At 36.2% G+C, this 17,982-nt stretch overlaps 2 protein-coding genes and 1 long non-coding RNA gene across 4 annotated transcripts; 1 reads left to right on the plus strand and 2 right to left on the minus strand.

Annotated features, from left to right (window-relative positions):
- Positions 1-1,461: 1,461 nt before the first annotated feature.
- Positions 1,462-5,063, minus strand: rdm1 (RAD52 motif containing 1). Its single transcript, XM_079635381.1, has 7 exons — positions 4,783-5,063; positions 4,349-4,528; positions 4,114-4,236; positions 3,826-3,988; positions 2,606-2,704; positions 2,439-2,518; positions 1,462-2,137 (listed from the first exon to the last, which is right to left on the minus strand). The coding sequence occupies exons 1-7, from the start codon at positions 4,885-4,887 to the stop codon at positions 2,045-2,047; spliced, it is 843 nt and encodes a 280-aa protein (XP_079491507.1). The 5' UTR covers positions 4,888-5,063; the 3' UTR covers positions 1,462-2,044.
- A 113-nt stretch (positions 5,064-5,176) lies between these two features.
- Positions 5,177-7,737, minus strand: LOC307010008 (somatotropin-like; the record flags this gene model as incomplete). The annotated part of the gene is made up of 5 exons (XM_079634319.1): positions 5,177-6,054; positions 6,198-6,359; positions 7,067-7,183; positions 7,332-7,531; positions 7,728-7,737. 5 exons carry the CDS (start codon positions 7,735-7,737, stop codon positions 5,851-5,853), a joined length of 693 nt encoding a protein of 230 aa, XP_079490445.1. The 3' UTR covers positions 5,177-5,850.
- A 5,807-nt stretch (positions 7,738-13,544) lies between these two features.
- LOC307003114 lies at positions 13,545-17,294 on the plus strand. 2 transcript variants are annotated; one of them, XR_013798618.1, is made up of 4 exons: positions 13,545-14,747; positions 15,506-15,627; positions 15,773-15,869; positions 16,841-17,294. It is a non-coding gene; the product is annotated as an uncharacterized lncRNA (long non-coding RNA). The 2 variants fall into 2 exon arrangements; XR_013798619.1 differs by having other exon boundaries at positions 13,546-14,747; positions 15,773-15,885.
- Positions 17,295-17,982: the final 688 nt, after the last annotated feature.

Genomic DNA, 17,982 nt, shown 5'->3' on the forward strand with positions numbered 1-17,982 from the left:
GAACTTTTGATATCAAGTTTCTCAATTTGACAAAATGTGGAAATTCACTGATCAAACGCGAAAGCTAAATTTTATCTTCTAATTAGTAGGCCTAATGCTTTTGATTTGATAACATATTTGCTTAATAACAAACATTCCCAAAGTGTTAAAGTAAATAGAAATATGAATATGAAGTAATTTTCAGGCATTTCTTTTCAAATGTTCATTTTGTAAAAAAAACAAAAAAAAAAACATCCATAAGTCAACCTAAAAATTTAAAGTCGTCATGAAATCAAAATTGACACTATTTACTTTGTTAGCGCACCTCGAATGCAACTTCCGATTCACGGGGCCTTTAAGGCAGCAATTGAACTTTAGTTTTTACACAAATTGGCTGGATAAGTAATTTCAACTAATTTTAAACAAATCTTTAAATCTTGTAAATAACGAAGCTGTCATTTGTTAAATTATTGTGCTTTTTTATTACAGTGTAATGATCTCTCATTACATAATGCAGGAATGACATGAAAAAGAAGACAAATACATGCATACATGTATGTTAAAGCCTCAACATATATAAGTATACACAAAACACAACAGAAATCATGACAACAAAATAAATGTTTTTATCTTTTCAAAAACAATCCTATTTGATATTTTCACTGGACTGGAAAAAGGGATTTTTGTATATAAATTTTCAGTGCATGCAGATTGAATCATCTAAAAATGCAGAATGAAGAGGAAGAAAGTGTGTGTGTGCATAATTATTATTATATTTTTTTTTACATTTTTGCTCAAACTAATGTCAATATTATCATACATATGTTGTTATACAGATTAAATATGTGCCAGTCTGAGTGTTTCCAGCTGAGTTCATCCTGTGCTACAAACTAAGGGTCTTTTTTCTTAGGCTCTTCCACTGTTGCCAATGGCTTGCTGAGAGTAGGCTACTCTTTTTTTTTTTTTTTTTTTGTAACTGCATGCATATACTAAAAAAGTCCCTGTACAATTCAGTTGAATAGAAGCAGACACTGCCACCTAGTGTCAATAAGGTTAAGAAGCAAGCACATCAGATCTAATCACTCTGACAAATACACAAGAAATTATAGGTAAACACAGAGTAACTGTTACAGTGTTAGGTTTTGTGTCTTGTCTTGTCATGATCAGCGGTTCCCTGTCTGTCTATTAGTCATCAGCCAGGTGTTTCCCATTAACCACGCCCCCTTGTTATCCAGTCTAGCTCGTTTACCCCTGTATTTAAGCCCGGTGTTTCAGCCCTGTCTGAGTTCTTGTTTGACGGTTTACATATCTAGAGTTATGCTGTCGTTCGGTTGGTCTGTTCCTGTGTCCCTGTCCTAGTTTGTTCAAGTTTAGTATCTAATTAATAAAGTGTGCTGCAACTGGATCTTGTTTCATCTGTGCTTCAACCAACATACACCTCAACGTAAATTAAATCTATTTAACGATATAATTCTTAAATCTGGATAATTCCATTTCTAAGACCCAAAACACAAGATGAAACATCTATTCTACAAAGAAAAGACAGCCAACTGAACAATAATCAAAAGCAATGAAGGAAAGAGAGGCACGTATGATTAAGATACAATGTAGTTTTATTTAACACAGCAGAAAAATCCTAACATATCACAACACACAAAAACCCTTTTAATGACAACATACTACAACCTCTTAATGTATTATAAGGTAGCACAAATACAAATTTTAAGTCATTTTAACAACAGGTTTATAAAGTGATGCATTCCAGCTTCCCTCAATTCCTTATGAAATTACACAACTTTCTTTGCTTGACATCTGACTTGACCTTCAAACCTCAAACTGTGTGGCCACTGTATCAGCCACTTAAAAAAACAGAGAATTGCTTTGGAAATAGAGAAGAGGAATCTGGGGTCAGTTGCACTGAAATCAAGAGGTTTACCTACCACAGAGTATGACCGTAACGCGGCACACGTTTGACATTATGGTCAATACTAAACATTAAAGAGAAAACATATCACTTCTCTGGAAAATATTGGCAACTGTGTGGGTTGAGAAAGTTGAGTGGTAGTCAATGAGGGAGGTCCCCAGTGAGGTCCCATGGGAAATCCTCCTCGGTATTACTGTCAGCACCTTCAAACTCAGTCCAGGAGATGTCATTTACCTGGCAAATGAAGTTATTTAATAGTTAGCTCTCTGATCAGCTGTTGCTAAACCACTGACCAACATGACAAGAACCGAAAGTGACTGGCTAGTTCCTTATGGCAAATGTTTCTCATAGCAAAACTTATGAACTGATTTCAGTAGACTTGAATTACAGTAATCTGGTATGCATGCATTTTAATACAAGCTTTTCTAATAAAAAGGCTACTGTTGACTGAAGTTTAGAATTTAGTTTTCTGTAAATGGAATAAATTTGATAAGTTATTGACTGAAGTGTTCAAAGATCTTGAAGGGACACTTACTTTTATGACTCCTTCCGAGTTCTCCTCTGGAAGGATCTCATCTGGATCATACTTGATTTCAATTGCTACTTTTCCATTTCCTATGAGACATTAATTACATGAAATGGATGTTACCACAGACTGCAATGTACATTGTATAATGGCAGTATAGGTTGTGTGATACATACCTAAGATCATGAGAAGCACTTTTTCAAAGGCAACCGCCACAGCTTTGTCTTTGGCTCGCTTCATCAGTGTCCCTCTTTTTCTCAACTTTTCCTCCGGGTCTCAAAAGATTTGAGCAGATGTGAACTCATAACATGTTTCACATGAAAAAAAAAAAACACACCAAAAAAACATATTGCGCGCACACACACACACACACACACACACACACACACACACACACACACACACACACACACACACACACACACACACACACACACACACACACACACACACACACACACACACTATTGTATTTATTTGACCATATCATCATGTAGGGCTATTATTACATGACAAGAACAAGTTAAAATTATTTAACTAAAATTAAAAATGTAAAAATTCATTTAAAATTTTGAATTTCATTTAAATATGATGATTATTAATATTATTACATTTATTATTATTATACAAAGTGTTGGGGGTGATGCATTACAAGTAACGAGAGCATTTACTCATCTCACTTGCAACAAATAGATTTGGTATTCCTTAAAATGAATAAAAACAATGAAATGCAAACTCAGAACATTACACAAATAATCAAATATGTTAAATAACACAAATATTCTTTATGCATTTAATCTCACTTTATTAACCAATGTCTTTGCTGCAGACCTTTGATGATCCAATTCAACCATGATATGAATAAGCAAAAATAACTTTAGTTAAACATCCCATTTGCTTTTCATTTTTTTGTTTTTATTGCTGAAGAAAGAGAGTGTTGAACTTTCTTCTCCTACATCCTATTCTTCTGCTATCCAGAATGGGAGCACAGCTGAAAGGTTTGTTTGATCTGCACCCTCTACTGTACAGGCGTGAATTTGCATTCCCTTCAAAATGAGGCTTAATCATTTCACTTTTAGTGTGAAAGGGCCGTTACATTTGCCAAAATAGAACTTGTGTTTGTTTGTTATGAACAAACAAACAAACAAACAAACAAACAAAGCCCAGCCCAGGTGAAAAAAAGTAATGGCAAAGAACCATAACACATTACTTTTCATATAAAGTAACTAAGTTACACAATTCATTACTTTTAAAAGTAACTTTCCCAATACTGATTATAATTCTGCATTATTATTTTAAGATATATTTATTTAAGTAAATTGAAGTGCACTCAAGTTTTCTTAAAAATCTGAGTATTCTAAAAATGAAGCATGTTGCTTGACTCAAGCCAAATCACCTCGATCGTTGTCAATGATCTCCTCTGCCACACCGACCCCCTGGCAGCTCACGCCATGCTGTGGGAAGGTCAGCTCTGCTATGCAGCCATATTTCAAAAGCACACCCTGGTCATCTGTTTCTTCTTGACACCCGGCATCCACACACTTTGAGATGTCCTTCAACTGTTGAAACAAAAAATGTTTGTAAACAAACCCGCCATGAACAGATGCACACTTAGCCTGTGTGTGTGTGTGGGGGGGGGGGGGGGGGGGGGGGGGGGTGGGGTGGGGGGGGGGTTGATGCTTACAGTTATAATGCGGGTAGACCAGCCGTTGAAGCCCAAATAGTGATTAGCCAAGTTGTGACATTTGGAAAGGCTGAGAGGTTTAGTGCTATAGAAGGACAGATTCTGCTTTGTGCTCAATCGGACCTGAGGAGTTAGTTGAAGGAGAGAATAATATAAGAAAAATTAAATCAAACGCTCTGTAAAAAAAAAAACATCGCATTGAAACTTTATCTGTAGTTGTAATACATTATGCTACCTTTAAAGGAGAGCTTTGGAAAAGACACTGTTTATCAGTGGCCCGCTGAGCTTTGGATGCCTGTACTGATGAATAGAACTTCACCATCGTGTAGAACCCAGGTTCTGCCACCGTGGCATTAGGACACACCTTCAAAAGGTAAAGAGCTCCAAATGCTGAATACACGCTCCACAGGGACTCCTAAGAAGTCAGGTGATACAGTGAAAAGTTTAATAAACAGTCATTAAGATTAAAGTTGGGTACATTCATGCTATTGCTGGTGATGCACTAAAAATCCCGAAAAGTCCAAAGTTGAGCAATCCATGTCTTATTACGCAAACATAATGCGTATGTAGATCTTTGGGCAATATTAAACATAACCTGACTAAAGAGCAGGTGAATAGTAAATCAAGACAACAACAACAACAATAATAATAAGAAGAAATTGAACTTACATAAATGTAGGCCTCTGAAAATGTTGGCTGAATGTCCCAAATAAAAATAGTTTTGTTGTTTTCGAGAGGGACTTTGAACTCAATTATATCGACCTCAATATCCATTGAGATATGGGTTTAAATAAATCTACCACTCAAAAACGGCGTTGTTGCCTCATAAAACATTTAAATTGATTTAAAACGCTAGAAAAGTTAAGTATTCAGTTGACACCACGGCTCCCCTCTACTACTTCCGTAAACAGAATTGCATTTCGCGCTCTTACTCAGACGTCATATTACGTATTGCGCCGTGATTGGATCAGTGGAAAGATTTAACAAATGAGAACTTTCCGCGCAGAGCGTAGATGGCTCTGGTTCGAAGAACGTTCCAAATGTTCTACAAGCGTTTACATAATAACCAACATAATTTATAAGCATTTAAAATTGCAATCTTGTCTCATCATCTTGTTATAGAGACCTGCAGCAGTGCATCTTAGAACAACAAGATGGTCCTCCCTTAGATGAATATCCGAGCATTTAAGGTAGGCTACGAGCAATTTTAAGACGGTTGAAACCACACAGGTGATACAGAAGACAGATTGGATGCAGTTAAAAACTTTAATGGATAAAGACACACAGCTTCAAGAGAAAAGCATTATCTAACAATAAGGGCATAATCTATCTGACAGACAAAAGTTTACATTCATACACTTGAGAGTGAACCCAACCATCCAAATGAAAGTTCCGACAAAAGGCAACTTTAGCCATTTTTAGAGCCATAATATAATGTCAAAATGATTTGGGCACATTTGAAAATAAATAGCCATAAATGGATTAGCACCACTGTGAAATGTTAAATCAGATTCAACCTTGATTTATGAGCACTCCCCAATGAGAAGAATAAATACAATAGTAGGGTTAGATATGGGAGGGAACTAGAGAACAGACCTAGCCATGCCTGGTTGACATTTCCTGCATATATAAGACCAGATAATAATTAGGCGTACTTTAGGAGGTTTTGAGGACTTAAACTGGTTTTAGATTTGCAGCAAAGCACACAGGCTTTGACTAGCACTACATTGGCGCCCTCTACAGGGTGCAGTTGGAATCCAGGGATCTCCTGCAATTTGCAACCCTCAGGTAAGTTTCCACCTTGTGCATGTCCTTCTTGAAGCAAGCCAGAAGACGAAAGCTCTGTCTGAGGCTGCTCTCCCCCATGGTCAAGTAGAAATCCTCAAAAGGCAGTGGCAACGAGTCGTTATCATCCATGTTTGGTTGACCATCCAGACATCCCTGTGCAGAAACAAATGGCAAATTATGGAATGCTATCCAAATAAGCCCACAAAATGTGATGTCATCACACCTCCTGGTACGACCACTAGACACATTGTGTAAAAAAAACTAAAGTAGCCTAGACTAAATCTGGTCTCTCTCACCTCGATGAGCACGTTGATGCCTACTTTCAAGTCTGCCAGCTTCTCAGTGATCTGGTTGGGGTTCCCGATGGTCAGGCTGTTCGAGACGGTTCCGCTCAGGGTCTGGCTGGGGAACTCCCAGGACTCAATGAGGCGGAAAGAGATGCGAAGGAGCTTCAACATCTGAAGAAAGTAAAAAGAATACCGGAGGCTTTAGACCACTATCTATTTTTTATGTTTATGCTGCCCATATTTGTTACTGCCTTAGATATTTAAGTACAATCAATATGGATTTTTCAATTCATTTTAACTTAAATTATTAAATGACTTAAAAAAAATAGTTGAATCTTGTATAACTTATAAAAAAAGTAAAAAATCGCTTAACTTATTTTGATGATTTTGATGATGTAAAAAACACCTGTTATAAGATATTGATCATATAATTTTTTTTGATGACTTTTCATCTCTTATAGCATTTTCAGATTTTTGAGCAATTTAAGAGTAAAATGGTCATCTATAACTGCGTGAAAACAATTTTTTTTTTAACTTGCATCATGCATGTATTCTAATGTTATATATTTTCTCATTGTTTGATACTATTTGTTTCATAGTTCTATTGTTGAAACATGACAGGTTGGGATTTAATTTTTAACAATATTGTTTACAAAGTGATCAGTTGACTTAATTTGAAAAAAGTGAGGAAACCCGTTGCCTTAAAGTGATTAAGTAAACAAACTTTTTGCATAATTGAAAAAAATAAGTAATGTGGAAATGTCAAGTTCACATTTTTTTACAATTACGCATGCAGTTCATTTACTTAATTTTAAGGCAACGGACTTCCTCATTTTTTAAAGTTAAGTAAACTGATCACTTTTTTACAGTGTACTTACTGAGCTCTTCTGCGTTTCATCTTTTCCAGTGGGCGCCTCAATGGAGTCAGAGTTGCAGAAAGACAGAGGAAAGATTTTACTCAGCTGTCTGCGTTCCTCAGGCAACAGGTTGTCCTCCTTGATAATAAAAGTAAAATAGTATTTAGTAAAATACATGTTACAACTGCATACATGTTCATCTGATAGAAATGCAAACAACACTAATTAAATGGATGGTTCACAGACATTTTTTTTTTGTCATAATTTATCTGAATGAAAATCTTACAAAGTCGTTAATCATTTTTGCAGCCAGCTGGTGTAGGTGTTGAACACGGATGACTGCGTTGTTGAAGAGCCGCTGGTTCTCTGAGGCTCTTCCCTGGTTCACCAACAAACTAACCAGGACCACCGACAACAGCACTAATGCTATAGGAGAAGAAAAGAAAGAGGTTTGTTTGCCATTTGCAACAAAGCTCCTGATAAAATAACCAAATTACTTAAGAAATTTTGAATGAATCAAAAGATCAAATACATTTGTTTGGTTTATTTGCCATGCTCCAATAAACACTTTTACAAATATGAAATTGGTTTTATAGGTAAGAAGATAAACATATAAACTCAAAAATAAGTCTTATACATTAAATCCACAAATGGCATGCAAAAGAAAGCATCACATCCATACCTCTAGCCATTTTTACTCAGGGTAGACAAACTCTTGCGGTCTTAGTTGATGGCGTGTGAAGGTTTGTTTTTCTGGCTCAGGTGTACTGATATTTATATACGGCATGAACATGTTTTGATGCATCCTAATCAGAAACATGATAGTTTTAATATGTATTTAGACAAAATACATTAGTGTTGTTCCAGTCATTTATGTAGATATTTCCATGACTCCATGGTAGGATGTGTTTGGCACTAAAAAAAAGCATAGAGGTCCTTTTTTTATTTACTGAATATGAATGAAATGATTTGTATCATTTGAATTAAATATGAAAGAAACACATAAGCAATATTTCTTTCCATGTAAAAATCTGGTGAAATTATGGAAAATATAGGGGTCCTTAAATGTTTTACGAACAACATACAAGAAGATGTGTGTATAGCATCGCCACGTAACCTTAAAATGGTGTCATCTCCTTCTGAAAGGACACATTGTCAATAATTATGAGAGTGAATCAGGTCATGTGTTTGTTGTCACTGTGGGGATGTGGGAGGATGTTCCTATTCAGGCGTGATGTTGCCCTGTGTGTAATATTCAGCAGTATTGGGGTTGCGAAATGTCAGTATATGACATTAATAGTTTAATCCCTTTTCGTGGAAAAACAGAATACAATCAGTTACCTGACCCTCATAGTTGCATTTTTTTGCCCGTCACTAGTGGTATAAGGACCAAAGAGTAAAGTATGTCCGTCCTGGACAGTTAAAGTTGGATAATTCATCAAGATAATAGATTAGACCAATATTAGATGTAGAAAATACAGCGAATGGTCAATCTCACAAATCCGTCAAAAAAACACCTGGGTCATATTTCACTCCCCAATCAAAGGAAATAATAATAATAACAAAACTATAAATATAAAAACTGCCCCCCCCCCCCCCCCACACACACACATAAAAAAGAATGCTGTTTTAATACCATTGTTTGTTTGTTCTTTCATTGTGAACTATATGTGCATGACAAATAGGCACACTTTAAGTCGCCATGAGATCAAAATGGTCTCCTCTTCTCTTCTCTTGTTCAAGAAGCCGTTTCACTTAGATATACGTCAGAGGGAAGAAAAGACTGTCACAACTTTACTTTAATATAAAAAGCCTATTACTAGTTTAAATCATGCTAAATTTATTTTTTGTTGATTATAATTGCATGTACAGACCTGATTAATTGTATACAGTAATGAGTGTGAGATTAAAGTAATGAGAATAATGTTTTGTTGCAGTAAACAAATTAACATTTTGGAGGGAAATGTTATCATGAGAGTAATGTCACAATCCTAAATGTCTTAAAATAGGCTTAATTTTGTGTGCCAAGTAGAGCTAGCCTATAATTTTTTCTTTTGATTTTGAAGTGAAATATGACCTCTCACTATATTCAAGTTCTTCTTCAGTATAAGATTTTATTTTTTTTCCTCGAGCTCTGAGTTTTTTTTAAATTTGGTTTACCAATTGTATCTGGTCTCAGATCAGCTTGCCAGGGAAACATCTACAGAGACAGAACAGAACTGACTGGTACCTCAAGTATTTAAAGACTGTAACTTACTTCCACCCTGTGGTTACAATCGGAATGAAAGCAGGTGCCAGAGGTAAATCCCCCATTAGGCCTCAGCTGTTCATACTGGGCATTCTGGTTACTGTCTGATGGCACCTGTCAGTCAAGTGTGGGAAACCAATTCTCCCTGATGAAAGCCCTGTCAGGTGCACCTAGGAACAGCATCCTCCCTTTAAATATCAACACAATAATTATGAATAGAAAGAGCATAATTATACTATATATGCTCTCAGAAAAAAAGGTGTCGCTTGGACGGTATACCCATATTTAGGTTCTAATATCACATTTGGTTCCGATATGTATACCTTTGAAGTATATGCACTCTTTTAATACAAAGGGTCCTAGTGACAGCTTTTGTACCTTTTTATGTATTTATGTATGTATATATAAGGCCTATATGAATTGTATAAGAATAAGTTGCCAAAATAATTACATTTTTTACAAGATTTACTTTGTAATTTCCTTTCTAGCCACAAGAAGGCGCAACTAAATTGAAGATATTTTCTAAAGAGGCTGCATTTACGGAATTTCATGTTTTAAAGCTGCTTCCAGTTATTTTAGTCATATTTTAAATTTCGCACATTTACAGGAAATAGCTTATTCTATTTCTAAGCTGAGTAGCACTTTAAGCCTCTTGAAATGTCAATCAATCAGAATTAGCTTTATTGCAAAGTGAGTTTACACACACAAGGAATTTGTCTTGGTGACAGGAGCTTCCAGTGCAGACGGAAAGCACAGACATAGTGCAGACATACATAGGAATTAAATATATAACAATAATTATATTATAAAGACAACAACATTTAAATAATGCAAAATAGTACAGTAATAGAAATATAGAATAAATGTATAGTGTTATGAATGTACATATATTATTTACAGGTGTACAGTTTAATATGTTATTTTCAGATAAAAATGTACAAATGGACGGTTATGATAAAAGACAATTATGAGAGTTTTAACTGTTCAGACTGAATATTGCCTGAAGGAAAAACTGTTCCTGTGCATATATATATATATATATATATATATATATATATATATATATATAATTCTGTTCACGAAATTTTTTAATCTGGTTTTAAATCCAGAGACAGAGACAGAGACAGCTCTTTTAAGAGTTTTAAATGACATCATGTCAACCACTGACTCTGGGCAGTCTATGGCTCTGGTTCTGTTAGACCTCAGTCCTGCCTTTGATTTAGTCAACCACGATATTCTTATATCACATCTTGAAACATGTGTTGGTTTTCTAGGCACAGTATATCAGTGGTTTCGGTCATATCTCTCTGACAGGAGGTATGTTGTCAATATTGGAAACCATTCCTCCTCTGAAATAATCTTAAATCCGGTGTTCCCCAGGGTTCAATTATTGGTCCTGTACTGTTTTCCCTTTATATGCTTCCACTAGGGTCTAAGTATGGGGTCTCTTTTCATTTGTATACAGATGACACCCAAATTTATATCCATTTGAAGCGTGATGATAAGCAGGCCTTAAAGGGATAGTTCACTTTAAAATGAAAATTCTGTCATCATTTACTCACCCTCAAGTTGTTTCAAACCTGTATTAATTTATTTCTTCTGCTGAACACAAAGGAAGATATTTTGAAGAATGTCAGTAACCAAACAGTAGTCTGTACCCATTGACTTCCGTAGTATTTTTTTTCCTACTATGGAAGTCAATGGGTACAGATTACTGTTTGGTTACTGACATTCTTCAAAATATCTTCCTTTGTGTTCAGCAGAAGAAATAAATTAATACAGGTTTGAAACAACTTGAGGGTGAGTAAATGATGACAGAATTTTCATTTTAAAGTGAACTATCCCTTTAAAGCCTATTATGGATTGTTTGGAAGAACTAACTCTGGCTACATGTGTCAGAAACTTGGGTGTTTGGTTTGATATTAATCTTAAATTCGATAAGCAGATAAGTAGTACTGTGGTTAAGTCGTGTTTTTATCATCTTCGTCTTCTGTCAAAGGTGAAGCCATTTCTTTCCCTTAAGAAATTTGAAACAGTTATGCATGCTTTCGTTATGTCTCGACTGGACTGTAATTCATTGTATATCAGTGCTCCACAGGCTTGTGTTTCACGTCTACAGTTAGTTCAGAATGCAGCGTCTCGGCTTCTTTATGGAAAACGTAAATATGACTCTGTCACGCCGGTCTTGATCTCATTACATTGGCTGCCGGTCAAATTTAGATTTGATTTGAAAATTCTATTGTTTGTTTATAAATCTATTCATAATGAGGCACCACAGTACTTGTCAGATCTGCTACATCCCTACATTCAGTCAAGGTCACTTAGATCTGCTACTTCTGGACTATTGCAAGTCCCCAGGACGAGACTAAAAAATAGAGGTGATCGTGCCTTTTCTGTCATCGGCCCTAAACTATGGAATAGTCTCCCGGTTCATATTAGAACTGCCCCAACTTTATCTACTTTAAAGTCTACTCTTAAGACTCATTTATTTTCTTTGGCATTTAATATATATTGACTTGCTGTTTTATGACTTTACTTTCGTGTGTTACACCTATTTTACAGCTTGTGTTTTATTCTTAGATTATTATCATTACTATTTTTTTTTTTTTTTGTACAGCACTTTGGTCAACTTCGGTTGTTTTTAAATTGTGCTTTATAAATAAACATTGTATTGTATTGTATTATATATATATATATATATATATATATATATATATATATATATATATATATATATATATATATATATATATATATCGAATGATTTGAGAATATTTCCATTATGTGCTTTAATGCTCAGCACAATAATATACTGTATGTACCTTTAAGCAGAGGAGAGGCACCTGCCCCTGACGCCACCTGCTATATTCACTTTCTGTGTCCTTAAATGATTTAGAGACCTGTATAAGCTGCTCAGGACACTCTCTTCCTTTAAGGCGAACTCCACCTTGTTCCCACTTCTCGTCAACTCTTGTTTCAAAGGGGGGCAATGTTACACATCTACCCTGGAATGCACTGACTCCATCCCACCCACTCTCCGATTCCACAAGCTGCTCATCACAGTTCTAGAGTCGTCTCATGTTGCATCTCTCCGGGCAGCTGCGGCTTTTTTGCTTTGGAGGCACCACTCGTTGATGGGACAAGCTTCTCAAGTGCTTCCTTAGCTTACATAAAGGCTGAATCCCAGGAGAGGTCTTTCACGTTCCTGTCCAGCCTGTAAAAGTAGCAAACAAAGGTTGTTCAGGTCAAGTGTGCTGTTCTGACAGTGCTAAGCACTATGAAATCTATTCAGTTAAAAGTGAAAAGTTACCTAACATAACCTGGACTTCTGTGTTTCTGCACGTGGTTCTGACTAATTAGTTATAGCCTGTTTTGTGGTAACCTTTTCTAGATGTCCTGTCCCATGTTTCAAAACTCGGGCGGCTGTGATCCAGGGGATGCCGCAGTAGTTCCAGTCAAAGGGGTTGTTCATCCACCGGTGTTATGCAGAATTTCAACCCCCCTGCCAAATTATTGCCCCCCTCATTGAAGTCAGCACCTGATTGCCTAATCCTAACCCCTCCCCCACAACTAATCCTACAACCCAGTAAACCTACCAATGCTAGGGGGGTAATAATTTGATGGGGTCAAAATTCGCAACAACACCGGAAACCAAAGCTTCCCCGGGGGCCGACATTGGCTAACCCTAACCCTAACCCATCACCTGCTGTTAGCATTCCATTTACTCCCATTTATTTTGGCGTCACTTTGACAGCGAATAACTTTACATCTGAGGCGTTTAAAGACTCCATTTGTCCATTATTTATTTCTAAAGAAACACGACAATGTATAAAAGGCTCCATTACTTTGCATCTTACGTTATGGCCCCGTAGAAGCAGTTTTTGTAAAAATAGGCTAACGATTGCGTCATAACCATGCGACTCTCTGTCGCATAGTAGATAAATTACCGCATAGACGGAGAAGCTCGCAAGCAATCGGGGGGACATGGAGGCATAATCTGATAAAGTCAAGGGAGAAGGCCATAGAGAGTGATAAAGTTGCTCCTGCTGCTAGCTCATGGACAGCTAATACTCACGCTCTCCGTCTCTGTGAGATTCGGAAGGGAATGATTCAGATTTCTCTCGGCACAGCTACTAGAAGACTGACAGCTGTCAGACGCAGTACGCTCAGCCATCAGGAAGTGAGTGCTTCTAATTTACTTCACTTTTCTCCATTTAAAACTTATGGGGTCGCTGTGTCCAGTTTCAACCCAGTCTCACGGCAGTTCGTGATATGGTCACGTAATTTAATCTATTGATTCGTGGCACGGGCACGTTTATTTTGTTATTTTCGTAATTCCAGCACGTTTTTTAAAACTAATGTATTTCAATGGGAAGCATCTTTCGTGATCAAAGCACGATTCTATCTGCCTATCGGGCTGCAGTAGAGAAGCTGTTTAATCAACATTTATTCACGAGATCTTATCATGGTTTATGTATTTATTTTAATTATATTATTTCGTTCTTATTGCCAGGGAAGCTGGATTGCTTTGCTGTTTATTGATATTTAAAAAAAATATTTTATTAGTAGGAAATCGCGCTGAAGAAGTCTCATTCCGAACACCTCGCGATATTTGGCATCAGTTCACGTGTGCCAGATGTTGGTAAGTAGTCGTAAATACGCTGTCCTAATAATGTTTGATATAATGTATTTTCTGTGTGTCGAAATTAATCAGATTAGCTCAAGTTCAGTCACTGCATTATATCTGTCATCTCAACGGAGGCTTTGCGTTTCATTGCTTTCTATGAAAATGGTTTCTATGGTGATTAAACACTGTCTGTCACGTGATGTGCTATACAGTAGGCCTAGAGTAGACCTTCAATCAGTTAATCATATTCATATCAGGTTTTTAAGTTGTACAATTAGTTCCAAAGTTGTATGTGTAGTAGAAGCACAGTAAAACCAACACCATGCTTTTACCACAGTAACATTAGTTTTACTGTGATAAGTGTAGTAAAAAGACAGTAATCACACAACTTACCATGCTTTTACCACACTATTGGTAGTTTTAATGTGGTACTTATTGTAAATGCACAGTAACCACAACACTAACCATGCTTTTACCTCAGTAACCTTAGTTTTACTGTGATGGGTAGTAAAGGACAGCAATCACAAAACTTACCATGCTTTTACCTCAGTATTGGTAGTTTTAAAGTGATAATTGTTGTAAATTATGCATATTAACCACAACACCTACCATGCTTTTAATGCTTAATAATGTAACATCCAATATTTGTAAGGAAAATCAGTACTTTTTCCTTTAAATAATCCTATATATTATACATAATGATATTTTATTTTCTCTGTTTTCAGCTGAAAAGACCAAAAGGGCCTTTCGAACTCAGTCAGCCCATTATTGTTTGAGGACAAGTAAACGGAGGAGACGGACCGCTGCAAAGACAAATATTCGCAATGGTACGTATGTGTTGGTTTTAACCCTAAATCAAACATTTTATCAAGCATTTGTTGTTTCTTAAACCTGTTCTTACAAATCCCATAGCCCAATCAGTATGAAGAGTCTCAAAGTCTTAATAATTCATAAGATTTAACAAGTTGTCAAATTCGTACGATACTAGTACATATTTGTATACTCGTACATAATCCTGCAGCTTTTACTCCTAGTGCTCATTGGCTACTGCCTCAATTCCTGTACATATATATCGCGATATTTGTAAATCAGTTGCGCCCCTTCTTGGATAGTAGTCTGATGTCCCACACACTGTCAGAAAGTTTATATTAATTGCATTGTGTATTCATTAAAATTATTACAAATTAGTCCCTGTCTGTTGTGTTCATGTTCCAATGTCCAATGATACATGATGTCTCTCCACACCTCATAACCTACCTCTGTTTGCAAGAGTGGAAAAGCTAATCTGACTTGTCACATGACATCAGATACGTGATTATTTTGTCGTGATCAGATCAGTTACACTGCTGATAACTGTCCCGTTTGCATATAAATCATGTTATTTTTAAACGAGTTAATATGATTATTGCTTGCTATTAAAGACATACTTTTATTCATAGAAATGCCCACATATCAGTGAACGTATAACATAAAAATGCTTTTAAAATTTAATTATGCAACACTCTTTACAGAAACATATCCTATAGTTGTATAACTGACTGCTTGCATGTAATGTAATAAAATTACATTCCTTTCTGTATTGCAGGATTACTTTGTCCTTTTTTTTAGATCTCTACAACATCAAACTCAACAGCTCTTTTAAGAGCCAACCCTCACAAGAGCTACTAGTGAGTCGCAGCGGATCTTGCCGAGATCAGCCCTTCCCAGGTAAAGTTTCTAGAACATTTCAATCAGTATTTACTCATCAAATGCTCTCTCCTGAATCGTAAGGTAAATTATAACTGTCTTAATTTATGTTTCAAGAACAATAGTAATTGCACGAGTAAGTAGATACTTTCTTGTTTTACAACAGAGAAGGAAGACCAGTCCTTATATCAACACAAGCTAATCGAATAAGTCCTTTGTTTCGGGTGAGGAAGGAACATCTGGTGCCTAAAGAAGACAGAAAGGTGCGCAAATCCATTGGTATGTCTTGTATTGAAACAATGCTGTAATATGTAGTACATAATTTGATGTTGACAATTTTACATTGTACAGGTTATCACTTGGTTTTTGACCAAGTGAAGCTCTTGAAACAAGTGACAGAAGAGTATGTTGTCTTGAAAAAAATCACTTGCAAAGGCAAAAGAGACCATGCCTTTCTTAAAGATATTTTAAAATAGGTTGCTGTTGATATGGGTAAAACATTTTTTGTTCAGTACTTAGCTTATATAATGTGCTGAAATATTATATATATATATATATGTATAAAATAAATCAATGTGTATATTATATAATGTACTGACTGCTGCTTTGTAAATTTAAATCAGGAACGGGCAACTCTACCTCCAACCCTAATCGAGCACATATGAAAGTCTTCAGCTTTACTTATAGACAATAGGCAGGAGGGTTTGAGGTTGGAGCTAAATCTGCAGGACAGTGGACGCTAAGGGCCAGAGTAGCCCATCACTGCTTAATATATCACAGAACATAGGCCCCGTTTACACGAAGTGAAGACACCGATATTTCCCTGCGGTTTTGGCCTCTCATTTACACGAAAACACAGTTTTTATCACAGAAAACGATTATTTCTAAAAACTCCGGCCAAAGTGGAGATTTTGGAAAACTTTGTTTGCACGTTTGCATGTAAACTGAGAAAAACTGAGTTTTAGGCAGCGACGTCACAATATGAGACTATTTTCAGGATTCTGATTGGCTAACGTGGGCTTGAGCTTCTCGTTACACTGCCACCTACAGGTTTGGCATGCTCTGGACGGCATATACACGGGTTCGTGTGCACGATGTTATTTTTGAAAACGAAGAGGGGTGAAATGTCCGTTTATGAAAATAGCCATCCACGTGTAAACGTAGCCATAAGCTGACCTGACTGTCCATTAAACAACTTAATTTGTATTGTTTGTGTTTTTTGCTTTACTTTCAGACCAGGACTGGAGAACGCCTGACAATGGGATGTTGAGACTTCTTCCTCTGGTTGAGAAAAAGCTACACCACATCAGTGATCACATCTTCTGTTCTTCTGTTGTACTGTAGGGTACACCTGAACAAACTGTTTAGACGAGGAAGAAGAACATGAACATGATCGAGACATGTACAGGGAAGAGCAAGAAACCAGTTTAGTGATAATGAATCATTATTTTCCAACACAATATCAAATCTGTTTTCTGTATCATAGGTGACTGAATATGATTCTCTGGCACTCATTTTGTGGCTCAGCAGCTGTGAATGGATTAATATGATGTTAATGTATTTTTGAAGACACATTTTTATTTATCTTGAATCTCATTGTCTTTATGCTACTTTATCAACTTTATGCTGTGTCCTCCAATAAAGTGTTGTGTAATAAAGTATGGTGAATATTGTTTATTGAAAGTGGTGTTTGGTACAGTAAATAAAATCAATATTTGAGAAATTTTAATTTCTTATTTCTTTAGTTTAGTTCATAATTTAAAAACAACTACATATAATTAATTACCATGATTCCTTTTCTTAGGACATACACATTTAGATCTGGTTAATGATATTTGGGACAAAAGTTGCACATACTTGCATGTATAAGCTGCAACTGCAATGTTTGCAGTGAAATAAAGGGAAGCTATGTGAATAACAAGAGGCTGCAGTGGCTATCTTGCTATAAACACTTCAAGCATAATTGAAGATGATCCATGTTGATCATTCTAGTACATCTACTAGCCTACTGCATTTAAAATGAAAGCATAGACGTTACTGATGTCAGGCATATAAGCAGCAATCAGAGGGGGTGAAAAGGAAATGTAGGCACTGTTTTGTTTTGTTTGTTTTACTGAATGGTGCATTATCCCTGTGTAATAGTGTGTGTAGATCTGTGTAGATTGTACTGCACTTCCACCCCAAGGGCCCCCCAGAAGAGCAAAAAACTGCACATTTCAAATGGCTGTAACTCACAGTCCGGTTAGTGTATCAAAGAGAAAATCGGCAGGACAACTGCTTATGCTATGTTTACTAAATAATGTTGGGCCCAGTTTTCTGACATATACGGAAAGCTGGCATAAAGGTTATTTTTAAAGTGTTTACAGTAAATTATCA

This window comes from Phoxinus phoxinus (assembly GCF_949152265.1).
Source record: "Phoxinus phoxinus genome assembly, chromosome: 1".
Classification (NCBI taxonomy): domain Eukaryota; kingdom Metazoa; phylum Chordata; class Actinopteri; order Cypriniformes; family Leuciscidae; genus Phoxinus; species Phoxinus phoxinus.